Consider the following 18,811-nt stretch of genomic DNA (forward strand, 5'->3'; position numbering starts at 1 on the left):
GTTTACTTGCTTTAAGATCAAATGGCTTTGGGAATGGACTAGACTAGCATTTGCTATTTTCCGTTTCCATTTACCCTTTATCACAGCACAACTCAGATGTACATTCATTATTGAATTGTAATATTATTATGATTAAGGGTAATAAAGATTATTATTATTATTATTACGGTGAATCTCTCAGTTTGTGTTTAGAAGTTGAGAGGTCACCGCTACGTCACTGTAGTGACGTACTGCAGGGATCCTCGACCAACAGTTTTACGCTAGCAAAATGGCGGTCTCCGTGTAGTCATGTCGGGCAAACTTAGAAAAAAGGCGATATTTCAGTAAATTTTGAGCGGATTTCTGGTCTGGTGAGTCCCTAATAACCAAGCTGTCGATGAGTGTTGGCGATTTGTAATTTGGATGGAAAACTTTTCGAAATATCGTCGAGCAAACTTGCGCAAAGGGTGCTTGCGGCGGAACATGGACGCTAGTCTATGGAATATCCCATAGCTGTGGTGGCGGGGTTAAAATCGTAAAAGTCAAAACAAGCCCGTAAAAGGCATGAATCCGTCTGAAAACACCACAGCTATGGACCCACAGCTACAGTACTTGTGGCGTGTATCGAACGCGCTATGGTCATTGAGGTCATCGCCGACTGTGGCGTGACCCCGATGACCAGAGCACGTTCGATACACGCCACAAGTACTGCTGCGATATCACAGCTAATTGAAAGCAAACTTTGTTGGAACTGTGAACGACGATTGATTTCGATGGATAGAATGGTGTCCGAATTTCGTGAAAAATGCCAGGCATCATGTCGACGTTCTAAAAGTATCAAGAGGTGTGCTGAATCACAGTGGCTAAATCATGGAGGTAAAAAGTCTTTCGTTTTACCTCCACGGCTTTGTGGTACAAACAAGAAGTTGGTGTCAAGTGAGCATGAAAGTGCGAAACCCAAGAAACATGAGAAAAAGTTACAAGTGTTACTTTCATCCAATCACAGCTTGTTTTATTTTAACCCAATAGCGTCCATGTTTACATTAGCCGGTACCTGACCCTATATTTCCCCACGTCCTCTACCGGGGAAATGGGTCAGGGAACCAGACTAAGTTGATGGAAGATCCGTCGCTCGAGGGCGCTCTCTACGCTCCGTAAGGGGAGGGGAGCGTAGAGAGCACAGCAGGCGCTCAGGCTCGTGGGCTGGGTAGTCAGCTAGATCGATCGATTTTGTGCTCGACCTATCGATCCCGTAGTCGATATGCCCGCCACTGCAATATTAGTTGCGGGCATATCGACTACGGGATCGATAGCTCGAGCACAAAATCGATCGATCCAGTAGACTACCCAGCCCACGAGCGCCTATGATAGAGAGCATCCTCGACCGACGGATCTTTCAGTCTAGAAACACAGCAGTGTAAAGGACGACTATTAATGAGGTCAAGGCATTTCATTCAAAACTTTGTAACAAATTGATGGTAAAATTCGATCAACTCGTCATCTGTCTTATAGAACTTACCCGTGTTCCATTTTCTAGACTCAGGACCTCGGATATTTTCTCGAAGGCTCCATTAGGCTGTAAGTCGGTGATCCAGTAATCAGGCTCGCGGTCGCCGAATTCATCGATTAGAAGGTTGCCCGTCATGCCTTGCGTGTGGTTCATGGAAAGAGGGGCGTAACGAGCAAATATTCTCATTTAGTCGAGTTTGATAAATGGATTCAGGTCCTGTGTCTTTGTGCATTTTTTTCACAAGATATCATCCAGCTTTACTCTTGCAAGCTCTGATCAAATGTATTTAGGGACCGTTCAGTTTTTACGGCCGGGGGGGGTATCGTAATTTTGGAATCCGCGAAGGGGAGGGGTCATCGCTTTTTCATTGGTAGGAAAGGGGGGGTCACCACATTTTCAAAAACATAATACCTACAATAAAGTTCAATTTATGCCAAGGCCATGATCGACGCTCTTTACTGGCGGGCCGCCTTTGGCGGCCCGCTACAATAAATTGACTTTATGGAATAGCCCATGACCCTCTTAACGGGCAGATGCCTTTGGCGGCCCACTCCAATTAGGTTTACTTCATGCAATGGCCATGATCGACCCTCTTTACCGGCGGGCCACCTTCGGCGGCCCACTCCAATAAAGTTTACTTTACGTAATGGCCCATGACATTCTTAACCCGAGGGCTGCCTTTGGCGAACCACTCCAATAAAGTTCACTTTATACAATGTCCATGGACATAAGTTGTCTATGGAAATGTAGTTAAAAATTGCCTTACACTTGTCCTAATTAACAGACGTTTGCATGGATGTGGCTGGGAAGTTTGTGCACTGGCATCTCTGCTATACGAATAAAGTGCGCTGCATACCGGAGTTCAAATCCAAACCGTGCGGGTAAATTTGACATATGGGTTTTGGTTATTTTTCAGCCTGGGGGGGGTCATCAATTTTTTTCGTGTTACAAAGGGGGGGTCATCTTTCTTTCACGAAAAATGCAGGGGGGTCTATATTTTTTTGAACACGGGCGACAAGATTTTGCCGCCCCCCCCCCAGGCCGTAAAAACTGAACGCTCCCTTAGCGAACAGTGTAGGCTATAGCTGTCTCAACGTTGAAATCGGCATCCCACGCTGACAAAGGTATCACATGAAGACACAGGAAACAGGACAAATACAAAGTTCAAGTTTACAGTAACGGTGCCCTCATTATAACTTTTGTGCCTTTATTGCACAAAGGATGCCCTACCAAACGATGAACGTAACTTTGCAGGGTTGATTAATGAATACAGCAAGGTCAGTTAATCATGCAGATTCTGTGTTCCTGACTAGGCATATTAATGCCCAGATTGTACATGAAGTTGAAGGTGTGTGTTGGTAGCTGCGTTCTTGTATGCACTCTGAGATACTATTTGTACGCTGACATTCAGCCATTTGTAACTTTCACAAGTGAAATACCGAGTAGATTTGACTCATTATATAGAATTATATTACCATGCCTTGCCTGTCGCATTTTGATTGGTCGAGCTGAACCACGTGACTGACCACAAATACACAGTAATGGTCTGTTTATATGCCCGTGAATATGAATAATAAGATTTTCAACTCAAAGTATCGTAACTGTATAGCTCAAACGTAAATCATAGTCAATCACAAATAAAATGGAGCACTTGTGGGCCAAGTTGAGATACTTTTTTCTGAAAATATTTCCAGATTTGCCAATATTTTACAGCGCGCGTGACAGTGCGTCGCGTATTGCTCAGTTCTGGGGCCAAGTTGTAGTTCGCTCCGAAAATTTTCGCAAATTTTGACGGTTTTCTCCCGTTCGTTGATAATATAATGGAAATAACAGACTCCGCACTGACCATTAACGTTTATTTATGGGCGCGGGCTCGAGGAAAGCCAAATTAACGGGCTCGGCAAGCCTCGCCCGTTAATTTTTGGCTTTCCTCTCGCCCTTGCCCATAAATAAACGTTAATGGTCAGCGCGTCGCCCGTTATTTATATAATAACGGGCGACGCGCTGACCATGAACGTTTATTTATGGGCACCGGCGAGAGGAAAGCCAAAGATTAACGAGCGAGGCTTGCCGAGCCCATTAATTTGGCTTTCCTCGAGCCCGCGCCCATAAATAAACGTTCATGGTCAGAGCAGAGTCTGTTATTTCCATTTTATCATATACCCATGCCCATATTGCTACATCTTAGTGACGTTCACCGTAAAATATCAGCCGTGATATTTCACGGTAAACGTCGAGATATGCACGATGAACGTCATCAGTTTTAGAGGTCTCCCGAACTACATTAGCAGTTTGTTGGTAGCCTAAATAACAAAATGGCTGTCGCTCCCCGCCTGCGAAGCGATGTCGCCGACGTAAAAACTTGAAGGGCTTCGAGGAACACGGGTATTTCTGGTTGCAAAATACGGAAATAGCATGTTGAGTCTTGAAATGTTTTCCCATGGTATTTTTTTTGTCAAGTTCTAGCAAACATTCTGCCGTTCGCACGGCGCCAGCACTGAGCACGGTCTCCCCCGAACAGGTAGTGAGCGCGTGGCGTGACAGCGCGCGATGTCGCGCGCGCAACGACTGTTGACATGGCAACTCTCATGGTAGACTGACAAAATGGCGTCCCCTCTCCGCGCGAGCTCCGTGCCGTACGACGATCGAAATCAGGATAGATTTAAATCTGGGCACAGTTTTTGATCGGTTACAGTTGTAATAGCATATTGCACCTTAAAAGTATGACGATTTTTGTATCCCGGTGTCTTTCTTCTTGGGTTTCATTGCGATATGGACGACTTACACTTGCAGCGATGTCGCGCGTGATGTTGACAGCTTCGTCGTCGTATACTTTATGAATGAAGCCTGTTCACATAAACATTCTGATATTTATGCGCAAGGCGTAATAAAGTAAAGCCTCAAAATTTAAAGTTTTTTTTTCGTTCTATTAGTAAAATTATGGGCATGGGTATATGATAAATCGGTTATTACTCAATATCGCCTGTTCCTTGTGTCGTACCAGCATGAGTGTCATTTGTGCTGCGTCAGACACTCGACTTTGTCTCGTGTCTGACGCAGCACAAATGACACTCATGCTGATACGATACAGGAACAGGCGACATTGGGTAATAACCTCTAAATATTATCAACGAACCGGAGAAAACCGTCAAAATTTGCGAAAATTTTCGGAGCGAACGACAACTGGGCCCCAGAAACTGAGCAATACGCGATGCACTGTCACGCGCGCAGTAAAATATTGGCAAATCCCGAGATGTTTTCAGAAAAAAGTATCTCAACTTGGCCCACAAGTACTCCATTTTATTTTGTGATTGATTATGATTTACGTTTGAGCTGTAAAGTTACGATACTTTGAGTTGTTAATCTTATTATTCATATTCACGTGCATGTAAACATACCATTACTGTGTATTTGTGGTCAGTCACGTGGTTCAGCTCGACCAATCAAAATGCGACGGGCAGGGCATGGTAATATAATGAGAGGTAGATTCGTTCCTTTGAGTTTCGCGATGCTGATGTAAATGTTTCATGACGACTGTTAGGCTTTTAAAAGACTTTTAATCTAAGACGATCAAATTATATGTGTTATTATATGCCATAATTTCCCAATATTCTGTTAACGGTTGATTGATAAAAATAATCGAGGTTGACGTAATCTTGTGCATGCAGATTGCTCTTTGTTACTTCCAGATTCCGAGAAACAAGTGCTCTTAAAAATATTAGGGGCAAGTGAGACTTTCGTAGGTCGAACCGAATTCGGAACCGTGCTATGAAACAGATTCGCCAAGGACAAAATGTACCGCCGTCGGTTGTTTGAGAGTCTTGACTTTTACATTATATTACCATGCCCTGCCCATCGCATTTTGATTGGTCGAGCTGAACCACGTGGCTGACCACAAATACACAGTAATGGTTTGTTTACATGCACGTGAATATGAATAATAAGATTAACAACTCAAAGTATCGTAACTTTACAGCTCAAACGTAAATCATAATCAATAACAAAATAAAATGGAGCACTTGTAGGTCAAGTTGAGATACTTTTTTCTGAAAACATCTCGGGATTTGCCAATATTTTACAGCGCGCGTGACAGTGCGTCGCGTATTGCTCAGTTTCTGGGGCCCAGTTGTCGTTCGCTCCTGAAATTTTCGGAAATTTTGACGGTCTTCTTGGGTTCGCTGATAATATAATGGAAATAACAGACTCCGCTCAGACCATTAACGCTTATTTGTGGGCGCGGGCTCGAGGAAAGCCAAATTAACGGGCTCGGCAAGCCGCGCCCGTTAATTTTGGGCTTTCCTCTCGCCCTTGCCCACAAATAAACGTTAATGGTCAGCGCGTCGCCCGTTATTTCTATAGTACTTCATAGCTATTCGGTATCCCGCTGGAAAGCGGGCATTCTTTGTTCAAACAACGTTTACTTTTCTTAGGAATCAACGTTGAATGAGAAACAGTGAGTGATCTGGCTTGGTCATAAGACCATAAATATTTTCTTACCTTTTAGAAATTTTCCCGCCATTGCCTGTAGCATCACTTCACCGTCGCGATAGTCGTTGCCCAGGGAAACCGTCTCGTTGAGCGCGACGGCGTACACCAGCAAAGCGTCGTGGAGAAAAGCCGCATACTTATTTCCCTGCGACGAGTTCGGAAAGAGTGAGACTGTAAACGATAATTCAATGATGTCGCCATCTGCCAAAGCCTTTGTGAAACTAGGGGTATTTTTTAATCGTGTAAGCCACAGGGACAACGACCGAGCACAGAGTACGGAAATGTGCATTGTGCGAATCCTGTACTTTTTAGGTCAAATTATTATAATACTGGTATGGTTCGCCTTCCCTCTCGTTAAGGTAAAATTAGCTGTAAGTTAAATACTTAAACTTCTGCTCAAACTTTCCTAAACGAAACCTTCACCATACCATATAAAGAATAAAAATCAGGGGTCACCGTGCAAAGTTGGTACTAGAGAAACAAATTACCTAATGTTTACCGATATTTGAAATTCAAAATGGCCGCCATCCCTGTGTTGACTCCATGGGAAAGAATAAAACTTTCGCTTTTCGAAAAACTAAGACTAAGGCTAAGAAATTGTTTCTTACTCAAAGAGCTTTAAATGAGCTTTTTCAATCGGTAGATCAGAAGTAGAAAAGTAGAAAGACAAAGTCGTATGACATTTAAAACAAACAAAAAATATCAAAAGTTGCAGCTACTGTCCTTTAAACCCCAGTAAGAACAACTTTTGATAATTTCCAGTACTTTTTATCCATGTTTATATCTCTTTCCGCTCCCGCAATTGGGGTATTGACTATTCAGGTGGTCACACTTTGCGTCCTTTATACGTGTAGCATGCTTTCCAAAATTATTGAATTCCTTTGTGGACGTAAATCACACGCAGAGGGTCGTCAGAACTGCGGTCAAAGGTCATACGGACTCATGCGACCAATGCAAACATATTCAAGGTACTTTGGCGATTGATGAAAGTTAAACGTGTTTATCATATTGTACGTCGTAAAATTTAATATTGCAGCTGCATTGACGTGTGTAACCTCTACAAATGTAATAATCTCCACAAATGTAATATCAACCACAATTGTTATAAAATGCACCCATAAATGTAATATCGCCCATAAATGTAACAAAAATCAACCATAAATGTAATAAAAACACCAACCACAATTGTAATAAATGGTAACCATAAATGTAATAAAAAAATCACCCATAAATGTAATACTTATCAACCATAAATGTAATAAATCTATTTTGTCGTTGCAATTGAGGAATTAGCCCTTAAATATTGATCTATGTAATAAGTAAAGCAACTCCACACATTGTTCATTTCTTAATTGTTTGCGTTTAGTGTGTTTTGCATATTTGAAAGTGTATTTTACGTTGTTTTGTGTACAGAACTGATTGGCTATGGCTAGACACAGCTGTAATCTGAACGTCAGTGCAGTCTCTACTCCAGAGTGGGGAAGACTGTATAACACTACGATACTTTAACGCCGTTTTTTTCGAAAATTGCCGCACTTTCTTAATCGATCACCTCAAATTCGTCTTCAGTGGATAAATTGTGTGGAATAATCGATAGATTGTCTGTATTCCTCTGTTGTCCCACTTGAAGTTTGTTCCTTCACTAGGGATGCCAGGATGTCTAATTTTGTTCTACTGTGTTCAAGTAGTGTTCGTATTGCTTTTTACTAGATTGAAATATATGTTCTCGTCAACATGTTTTGTGTCGTAAGTTTCGGTTATAAGGTTTTATATTTCTCTGTTATTTGTTCTGAGTCATCTGTCATAAACTTTGTGTGGTATCACTGGTTGACGAGTTATTTTGACGCTTCCTTATTATGTAATTATCAGTGTCTAGAAGTGCTGTTCCACTTCCATTATCTAACGGTTTGATCAATACCTCGCCGTTTTCTGATAGTGTTCTCAAAGTATTCTATTCTGTGGTTCGGAAAGGAAACCTAGTTTGAGGAAAGTATGCAATAACATTACACTAGTCTTATTAAAGTTATTATTTACTCAGGGCATTGATAAAAAAATGATCACATATGCAAGTTCAAGTTTATTACATTTATGGTTGAGTTTTATTACATTTATGGATAATTTGTTAATTACATTTGTGGTTGCAGGTTGTTACATTAATGGTTGACTATTTTATTACATTTGTGGTTGATTTTATTACAATTGTGGTTGATATTACATTTGTGGAGATTATTACATTTGTGGAGGTTACAGACGTGATGCATCTAGATATCGTGCATTAAAAAAAATCGTTTGTGAACGAGAAAGTCGCACAGGCGCAGTTTCGACGACCCTCAGCACTGAAAAATGACGCTTTGCTGACCAACGCACAGTAAGTGATGTTACCCACAATTCACCTTGATTTGTGCACTCAGACATTTTTTGTTAAAGGCTAATTCAATTTTTATTAATTTCAGAACATTTTGAAACTTTCACTTTAATTTTAAGATTATTTGTTTAAAACATGCTCCAAAATTATTGATTATGTTTAAAAGTCAAGAGTAAATTGAATAAGAACGCAATGTTTGTAAGTGTTAAAATTTTACACTTTACACAAGGTAGAGTTATCAGCAACTGAGATGGTCTCATCATACCACATATCAGACATGCAAATTTCCTTTGTCATGAACAGTCAAGAAAATCAATATATTTCTATTTGCCAACACAGATAAAACTTATCCCTTAGTTTCCTTGAAAATGTATGTTGACGGATTTTAAAAATTTCTATCTCCTCCGTGCAAAAGGGATTGATCTTCTCATTATTCCAGAAAAGAGAGAAAATAAGAAAATCTTGATCATCAAAACAATGCTGTCAAAATTTGGAAATATGGACCAGAAGTCGTTTGCTTCTGTTCAATAGGTGATCTCACTGTGTACGGATCAAGGAGAATTATGGGTAACATCACTTACTGTGCAACGTACCTATTTCATCATAAGTCAGGGAGTATACAATGAAAGAGTGGTTGATTATCGAAACAAGTAGATACTGAAAGAACTGGCAAGTCATTCCAACAACGGCATACTGCGGCTCATACGTGATATGATGCTTTGCGGTAAAATTGACGATGTGAAATGCCGATGTCGAACTATAATTGTGTACCCATATGTAGGAATTGTTTGTTCTCGATCCTTCCTACTCAATCGCTGTCATTTGGCATTAGTGCGGCCACAACTCTGCCTAGATTCCTTGACTGTACTGGACTGTTGTTAACATAGGGAACCCTCTGGAATCATAATTTGTATCCATTAACTCTGGGGCACAGGTAATGATATTTAATGCTACTGATACTTAATAAATTAAAACCAAGTTTTCGAACTCGAAATAGAGATGGCTATCATTCTCAGCGTCATTATGGGGAAATAGGAAATCGATTATTTTAATGAAAACATTGAGTTTTCCTTTTGGCCACAACAAACAAAGCATGCAGCGATTTGAAAAATTTTCAGGATAATTCTTTTTTGCAAAAAAAATACCTTGACAATTCAAGGGAGCTCCATATATACCAGCTGTTTTGTCTTTTTGATGTAATGTGATGTGACAGCACATAAAGGACAGGTTGTTAAAATTCACCAGTAATTGCTTCAGTTATATTATCAAGTTCTATCCAGTGCACTATAGCCTAGACTTTACTTCCACCCAGTGGCACATCTGTCATGCATTTACTACAAACACACATCCGATGCATAGGTCATCAGAAGGAATTTGGTCGATTATTACAATTAAAGCCGGGGCGTTGCCAATTGACTCGGCTCACTCAGTATCCAGACGGTTACCCCTAGACGTGTACCACGGGGACATTACCCATCAACAATTTGGTGAGGAAGGGGGCTAGGTTGAGGGATAGGGTTAGGATAAGTGTCCAAAGGATGGACGTCCGAGGGGAAACTGTCCTATAGTATCCTTGACTAAGACCTAATCATGCAAACTTTCATGACATGACTTTCTCCATCTACAAATTAGTTTTTTTTCCTTTGTTCCCATCGGTTTCCACGTCATCCATAAATGGCATTAACTGACCATTGCCACTCTCCATTGGATACTTACATTTGATATTGGTAAAGTTGTAATAGAGCCATTCTACGAATAAATGCAGAAGAGTTTTCAGTATTGTTCAGTATTCTGCATCTACGGTAGTGTGAACTTAAGCTTATAGACCCACGCAATAGAACTTTCTCGTTAATTATTTGCAAAGAAATGCTTATTTATTAAGTTATGCCACTTATGAGCAAGGGTACTTGATTGTTCAAGTACTGTACTAGGGGACTGATTTTTAACAAATAAAATCCGTGCATTGTTTCATTTTTTAATTTATAAATTTCTATTTTTATTTATACAACAGTATGCGGGTTATATACAAAGAAATTATTTGAATTTGAATTATTTATTAAGTGATTTTTATATGGCTCAAAACTGACCAAATAAAGAATTTTGAACATAAAAATTAGTTATATAATAAATGCACAGACGACTCAGGGTTCAGTAACCGGGCGCTATGTACACTGCAGGATTTGAACCAATTTCAATTTTATTCCCATAAAGATATCTTGTCGACAGCTTTTTCTGTGTATATTCAGTACATCAGCCATGCATGATGCTTCTGGGTCTATTTATCTTACAACGTCACGCCAGTAAGAACTCTACTTTGAAAATACTGCAGTTTCATTTATGGGTACAGCGCATGCCAGCTCTCGACTCAATGAAACCCCCTACCAGGCATTGATAACAACTTAATGCAATCGGACTGGTAAAGCCCTCTCAGTTCCATGGAAACAATTGTCGTGCTTTTAAACTCATTTATTGAAAGTATGAACCCGATTTTTTAACTCGAATAATTACCTTGACTCCTTCCTGCAGAGTGAGGTTCCATGGTTCATCTTGCAGACGTCTGGCCACTTCGACTGTGAAATCGTCAATCTCTTTACCACTTAGAGCTGCAAGGGATACCTGCATGACAACAAACGAAAGTGTGATGAGGATTAAAAGGTTCTGATACTTAGAAAACAAGCACAAAGCATGGTGCCGATGATGATGATGATGATGATGATGATGATGATGATGATGATGATGAGGATGATGATGATGATGATAATGATGATGATGATGATGATGATGATGATGAAAAATATCGAAATGTAACCAAATGTATTGCAGGAATAGGGATCAACGCAAGCAGGCGGGAAGCTAAAGATGAATTTTTCACTTTAGATTTCATACCTTATAATTCTTTAAGCTGAATTAATTGTAACTTTTCATGCATTTGATGTATTGTCCATAATTTTTCGATCTGTTCGTAAAAATCAGTTTCTTGTTCTACCCAAAATCATGTCGACATGAATGGTTTTCAACTTAATAGCACAGTCTGTATATGTGCAATGCTCGATGTTATTGTCGGCAACTCAATAAAATTCATTTGTCAACAATATTAATGCAGATTGTGCACAATGTTTTGTCTTTGCACAGCTGATTCTTTGTATTTAGACATATTACGGGGAGAAGACAAAGAAGAATATTCACTTGTCTTCAAGCTAAAAAATAGAAGGTTAGGAAAGGATACAGATGTTTTAGATGTTTAAAGGGACAAAGTCGGCCATTTTTCATGAATTTCCTTTGATACGAGATACTACTTATATTGTTTGACATCGACCCCGATTTTAGACAAAATAAATGAAACCATCGCGAAAATGAATTAGTATTGTGTCTAAAATCGGGGTCGAATATATGCATGGTCTCCCATTCATTCAGTATATTTCAACATGTCAAACAATATAAGTAGTATCTCGTGTCAAACAAAATCGGTGAAAAATGGCCGACTTTGTCCCTTTAATAATAATGCCTTACATGAAAGACAGATCCAAATGCCTGTCTGGCTTCTTCGTTTCTGTCGTCGTTGCCAAGATACGTCTCTTCGGCCGTGACGACCGCTTCATCGGGCAACATCTCCACGGTGTAGTAGACGTAGTCTCCGTTGGTCATTCCTAGGCTGGACGCCTCGAGCAGGAACGTTCTACGGTCATTTTTAGGTGCGCAGATGAAAATAACTTCAACGGAACAAGGTGCAATCGAGCAAAAAAAACCCAATTAACCTGTGCAGGTCAGAAATTCGGCAAAATGTTGTGAAGTCTGTGAAATCAATTATTCATTATTGTCATTCAACACGATGGAACTAAATTTTTACCAGAATTCCAGCATAATTCTTCGTTTCAATCATGCAGTTTTAAAGTGCCTGGCTGACCTTCTGGAGATTTTCACTCTTTTCGTTATTTTTGTGTCAATTGCAAGTTATTGTTCTACTCCCAAAGCATGTTGATACACCCATTATTCAACTGCTTCGTTAACACAGAGCCCATAAAGGTAAAATGTGCTCTTGTTGCTTACATTTGAATTCTTATCCGGACCAGAATTCACTTACTAACAATAGTCTATACAAGTAAAGAGAAGAGTTGACATTCTGGATACTGTATAGGACCGTACTTACGCCAAACGAAGACTTAAAAAATCATAATAATGAGTTGAGGAAAAGAAGCTTGCGGTTTTAAGTAATGATAATTCCTGATGATAAACATAATTTTGAATCATGAACAACTGTAATTTCATTATTTAGACACAACAAGTATAAGCATTGTGTATTGAGCTGAGCTGGACGACAAGTTACTCCTTAAGACGGCTGTATTGGTATATTTTCAGTAATGTGACTTCAACTCCCTTCGAAGATTCGTTTGGCATCTCTTGGTTTTGGTAAAAAAATTACTTGTTATAGATGTAGAAAGAATCTGAAATTTGTATTTTTCAGATTTCTTCGGTTGATTTATTGACGAAGAGATAAAACCTATGGCAGCGCCTTTATCAGGCCTTCAAGAAAATATATGTGGGAGTGGGGCTGTGTGGCTTGTTCAACAGAATGGGTATAGAAAATCACAAATGACCACGAGAGCCAACACGAGGTAGGTCATTATATAGACTGGCCCCAATCGCTTGGGTTTTCTCGGTTGCTGTTATCATGAAACCACACTGATCTACTCACTATATCGTATCATTAACAAAGGTAGGACCGATGAGTGAAGTTGCGTTCATTTCATTTAATTTAACAGACAGACAAATTAAACCATCTAACTATAGATTGACTCCAGTTGCTTGGGTTTTCTCAGCAACAGTGGGTCATTGCGTTCATCCACAATCTACTCAACAGCCTACCACAAACGCGACTTTCTGCCAAAGTATATTCTTTCAATTTACTCTGTTTTGATATGTATATGCCGACAGGAAAGATTACACCCCGTAGCACAGGGGGAAGAAAAAAGTCCCCTGGGGTAGGGAGGGAGGGTTTTTTGGTGCAACGGTTTACCTTATTTGATTTTATTAATTTTGACTGTGATATTTCAAATAAAGAGTTCAACTCCAGACCGTCTGACTGCTATATATATTACCGACAAGTCCTTATCTCCTCTCCAACTTGTGTATACACCACTGTAATTGCTCCGAAAACATTGCCAACTTGCTAATTCGCTGTCCGTATCAGCGACAACACCACAGCCGTCCCACACGCATTAAAATAAGGAAAGGGTTGAAGATCACAGACACAGTGTCACGATGTCGTCCGTAAAACTAGTGGACGCTTAAAATATTCATGAATTCGTAAATAAACAGGAAGGTACACAACTTATTATTCATAAATAAACAGTAAAGGAGCTTCCTAGTGACCGGCCATTGAGAGAAATTACTGAGAAAATTTGAAAACCTGAAAGCCGCAGCCTTGCGACCGGTCGTGTAGACAAATGTTGGCAAAAATTCATCACTTTACACTTACAGCCACGACCTCACGATCGGTCGTGGAGAAAAATTACCGGGAAAAAAGTCAAAGCCTGAAAGCCATTACCTCATGACTGATCATTGAGAAAATGTCGGGCTAAATTCAACACTTTACAGCCATGACCTCGCGACCGGCCGTTGAGAAAAATTACCGGGAAAAAGTCAAAGCTTGAAAGCCGTAACCTCATGACTGAGGATACCGCGACATTGGCACTATAGGCATTATCGGATAATATTATCTAAGTTATCTAAGTTAGAGTCTAATATTAGACGAGTGGGGAAGAGGCAGATGCCCGACATGCTGTTTTATCGGATAATATCCGATAAAATCGATAATATCGTCTAAAATCTAAGTTAGAGTCTAACATTAGACGAGTAGGGAAGAGGCAGATGCCCGACATGCTGTTTTATCGGATAATATCCGATAAAATCGATAATATCGTCTAAAATCTAAGTTTGAGTCTAATATTAGACGAGTAGGGAAGAGGCAGATGCCCGACATGCTGTTTTATCGGATAATATCCGATAAAATTGATAATATCGTCTAAAATCTAAGTTAGAGTCTAATATTAGACTGGGCCTGGTAGTGAAGTGGCCAATATATTATCCAATATAATTTGTCGGGCATCTGCCTAGTATTCGCGACATGAGTCAAGAAATGCGAACAATTTTATTTATTTGTTTATTCGTTTGTTTTTCATTTGTTTGCTGTTTATTTGTTTACTACTGAAGCCAACAAGTCAAAATCCGATTGCTGGATGAGGTACTTAATTCCCATTACCCAATGAAGCTAAGAGCAATAAAGTGCTTTGCTTAGTGGCTCATCACCATACTCGAGCCTCTAACTCACATCCTCCGATAGAGAGTTCGGTACCCTTACCTACCCACCCACTGTGCCCCAATAAATTCAACTTCCAGCAAGGTCCCTCCATGATAGAGGGACTGTGCTTCCAGAAATCTTAGCATCGTATGTGTTCAGTCGATGAAGTTGAATTACCCGTTAAGTATGATAGTTGGAATTCTATCAATGCAATACTTGCGATGCAGTTCCATCTTTACTCAGAGGATATTCAGTGAAACCTGAAAAAGTTTTCAACACAGTAATACTTACTACGTCCTTCCGCTTTCGTCTTGAGAAGTATATTCCTAACTCGCCTGACGGTGGGATTTTTGTCGTAAGCAACCTGATAGGCGATTGTCACGTTATTCTCATTGAACACCTGGAATGTAAGATGCAGTCGTGCGTTTTACTTAACTTCGATTCCTCAAGTCGGCGAATTGGACCTCAAGCTATCTCACTAATTGTGACTCGTGGTCGGAAACCCTATCTTGCGAGACGGAGGCATGGAGACGAGAGCGACAAACTTCACTGACTGATTAGACAATCAGAGTAGAATGCTCCTCGGGGACAGATATCAGATCAGGCTCTTAACTTTTCACTATCCTTTTTTTGATCTATCACTTATGAGGGCTCATTTTGAAACTTATAAAGGAGGAAAACTTTTCACGGGCTTATTTTTGTGAAATTGGATTTTTTTTATTTATTCTCCGTACATTTAACACAGGGATGGCGAGCATTTTAATTTTCTACTCCAGTACCAAATTTTGCACGGTGACCCCTAATTTAAATTCTTCATCTCGAAAGGTACTGAATCTAAAGTTTCGTTACGGAGGGTTTTAGCAAATATTAACTTCTTTCAATTTCAATGTTCGTACTGCCATAATTAGAATATTTCTCATGGTTAATTCAAATTCCTCTTGTCTTCATCTATTCAGTGCGATTTCAATATTTCAGCACGATAAACTTGGATTTTCCTCAAACAATAATCGACCGCATACCTTAATGAACGCCTTTCCGGCATCGCTGTACAACAGAAAGGTTGATGAAATCACAACAACGCGCGTCCATCCATAGCTGCTCAGTATGTCGTTCAGAAAGATGCCAAGTTTGCTGAAGGGTCCGAGGGTGCGACCCAGCGTGGTGTAGATTTTCTTGTCGTTGAAGTCTGGGTCTGTCGCCACCCAAGATATGATAGGAATGTTCCAGAATGAAGCCAGCTGAGCGGCTGTCACACAAGCTGCGATTTAAAGGAACACGGATTTATACCGATAAAAATCCTGAGTTTTGCATCGCAATGGACGATGAGTACTCGTTTTAGTTCCATAAAATTTAAAGAAGACAAATTTCACTTTTCAGCAACAAGGAGTTACAAGCAGACTTTCTGCCATTACTTTTGTCTAGCAAGTAATCTTTCAGGGACTTTTCTTCCTTACTTTCACGGACCTTGGTAATCGATTGAAAACGCTGTCTTTTGTGACATAATGAGAATAAGCATGATGTGCATTTTTCATAGAATACCAGCTGTAGAAAGATACTACAAGGATCACAAGATAACAATCGTTGGATAAGACATTGACCAACGATCTCTTTTGATAAGTAGAGATCAAATTACTGATTTACAGAGATCTGATGTTTGTTCTTTCAAATATCAGTAAATCAATCGATCGATCAATTAATCAATGACCCACTTAGCAATTGATCCTTTTCCATTATGTGTTCATTTCACAAAGGTGTCAAAAAGCCAATGCAAATGGCGCCGTATTCTAATTCTGCCGTTTATTCTGTCACGGTCAATGACTGAAACACATTGTTCACCCTACATGACCTCTTTACTCTTTTAGCGTTTTCAAAGGTGATGAATTCTCTACTGTCCTACCCTGGAAAGTTCCTCAATTTAGAAACAGTCCATATAAGTTTGAATGACTGTGCTGTATTCTTACCAGCATTATGTCGCAAATCAATTTCACTCATATGAATAAGTGGCCTTTGCTTACCAATGGAGCATGGTGGGCCGATGACCACATCGACGCGTTCTTCAACGTGGAGCTCTACCATGTAGCCTCCGGCCTGCTTGCTGTCGCAAGCTGAGTCTCTGGTAAAAATTCTATTGTGATTTTAACAGAAAAAAAAACTGTTGGGAAACACTGAGCCAGCTCTTCTTAACGATATTAATCCCCTCGGTGCTTTTCTAAGGGTTAATTTCATAACGAAAGATACAAACTACCCCTTGAACAGTGTTAAATTGTATCACAGCTGAGCATGAACATGAAACGTTCAAACCATAAACCCTAGGGAAAACCATGGTCTATGATGCAACATGTGGAGAAACTGAGAAACGACATCGTGCGAAGCCATTAAATAAGCGATGTTTTGGTTAAAAATGATTTTTTGCCAAACTTTTCCGACAGAAACTATCTTACAGATAAATATTCAAAGCAAATATAATCCATGACCACTAGAGCATTGTATTGCATAAGCTTTATGGGAAATGCACAGTGACGTGAGAAAGACAACAGTAGAACAGATATTTGGAGAACATTAAATCTGCATTGTAAGATTCATCTTTTCGATTGACATATCTTAGTTTACTTTCTTGTTAAATCTTGTGAATAGAGCGAACAGATTCTTAAGCCTTGCATAAGTTCATACTGCCTCTCTCTGTCTCTCTCTCTCTCTCTCTCTCTCTCTCTCTCTCTCTCTCTCTCTCTCTCTCTCTCTCTCTCTCTCTCTCTCATATACTCTCTTGTAATATATAAAGGATGTTAAAATGCAAACTAGAGCGAACAGATTCTCGAGCCTTGCATAAGTTCGTACTGCGTCAACCCGCAGACTGTTTTAATTTTTTTAAGAAAAAAGTTTTATATTTTCAGGATGGTACAGATACTGGGTGTTTTCTGTAGGTGACAAATTATTTTTCAACGATTAACGGAAAGCGCAGTGATCTCTATTATTATAACTGCGTAGATCGATTTTATTTTATCATTTATTGATTTCGGTCGACTATGCTTCGTGTACGGAGATATTGTCCTTAATTGGAGAATCGTAAAATCGAATTCCACGGTAATCGCTCAAAAAAGCGGACCTTGCTTAAATAAAGCTTCTTCGTTAGGACGAATTAACTGTCTGTGTAATATTTTATAAGTGTCATCGTTATTGTTGACAATATCACCCTAAAAATGGGCCGTGTTTGCAATCCGACGATTACATACCTTTAGGAGAAGACTGGGAAACTTGTGTATGAAATGGGAAACACTGAAGAAGAAGTCACAACTCTTACAGTTACTTTGGCTTCGGGTTTATTAGACTAGCATACCTTCATTCATGATTAGAATCACGCAGTGTGGACTATACGCAAAAGGGATCTGTATTCATTCAACATTCCCATTTGATCGATTTGCCGAAATGTATTTTTAAAAGTTTCGTTTTGTTTGAGTTTCATTCATTTTGGTAATACGAGTAAAATAATTACCCGCGTAGTCAGGCAAGTTTTTTTTTCAAGATCGTAAGTGTTCAGCTCATACAGCGGGACAATAGCAGCTGCTGTAACCTTTGATAACATTTTGATTTTTGTTGTGTAAAGAATAAATGTTTATGTTGAAATTGCATGTTCCTCCTTGCAAGCCTAATTCATCGCCTACGAGACGCAATGTCCCGAACAAACAATCTTTTAGCATGCCAACAATAACACGTAGACACGTTCACACACGTTGTATGATTGTATGAACAGAACAAGAAGCGAAATTTCACACATAAAATAAATCAAAAGTTACGCCTATGGCCCATGATTCCCACCTCCTAGATCCTACATTCAGTTACTGGCCTTTGTAATGCATACATGTATAACCGAAAACTCCTATATGGTATATGAGTCTTTGGCAGATCGAATTTTTCATTAATACAAAAAAAATCGGTAAAAGTTTATCACTCACTCAAAATCCACATCTTCGACAAGATTCATGTTCTCTTTGATGAAGTCTATGGCGATGTTCAGCGCACCAGCGCTCGTGGGTCCGCTGAAGTTGTCCAGAACATCCACGTTTGTCCACGGAGCGAGAAAGCCGACTTTGATTTTTAGGACCGATTTGCTGTCTTGAACAAAGACGCATAAAAGCGTCAGTGCAAGCCACAGAGCTCGCTCGTCGGGGCGCAT

General features: G+C 39.8%; 2 protein-coding genes across 2 annotated transcripts in view; both read right to left on the reverse strand.

Annotated features, from left to right (window-relative positions):
• Positions 1 to 1,675, reverse strand: part of LOC139146043 (atrial natriuretic peptide receptor 1-like) — a 45,553-nt gene extending 43,878 nt beyond the window's left edge. The window contains exon 1 of the mRNA XM_070717490.1: positions 1,499 to 1,675. Within this exon, the coding sequence (XP_070573591.1) occupies positions 1,499 to 1,675 (177 nt within the window). The remainder of the gene's footprint in view (positions 1 to 1,498) is intronic.
• Positions 1,676 to 2,551: 876 nt separating this feature from the next.
• LOC139146044 (guanylate cyclase 2G-like) lies at positions 2,552 to 18,811 on the reverse strand. The gene is made up of 8 exons (XM_070717491.1): positions 18,591 to 18,811; positions 16,656 to 16,765; positions 15,660 to 15,898; positions 14,932 to 15,040; positions 11,853 to 12,052; positions 10,851 to 10,958; positions 5,987 to 6,122; positions 2,552 to 2,604 (listed from the first exon to the last, which is right to left on the reverse strand). Exons 1-8 carry the CDS (start codon positions 18,809 to 18,811, stop codon positions 2,552 to 2,554), a joined length of 1,176 nt encoding a protein of 391 aa, XP_070573592.1.

Source organism: Ptychodera flava, chromosome 12, assembly GCF_041260155.1.
Source record: "Ptychodera flava strain L36383 chromosome 12, AS_Pfla_20210202, whole genome shotgun sequence".
NCBI lineage: Eukaryota > Metazoa > Hemichordata > Enteropneusta > Ptychoderidae > Ptychodera > Ptychodera flava.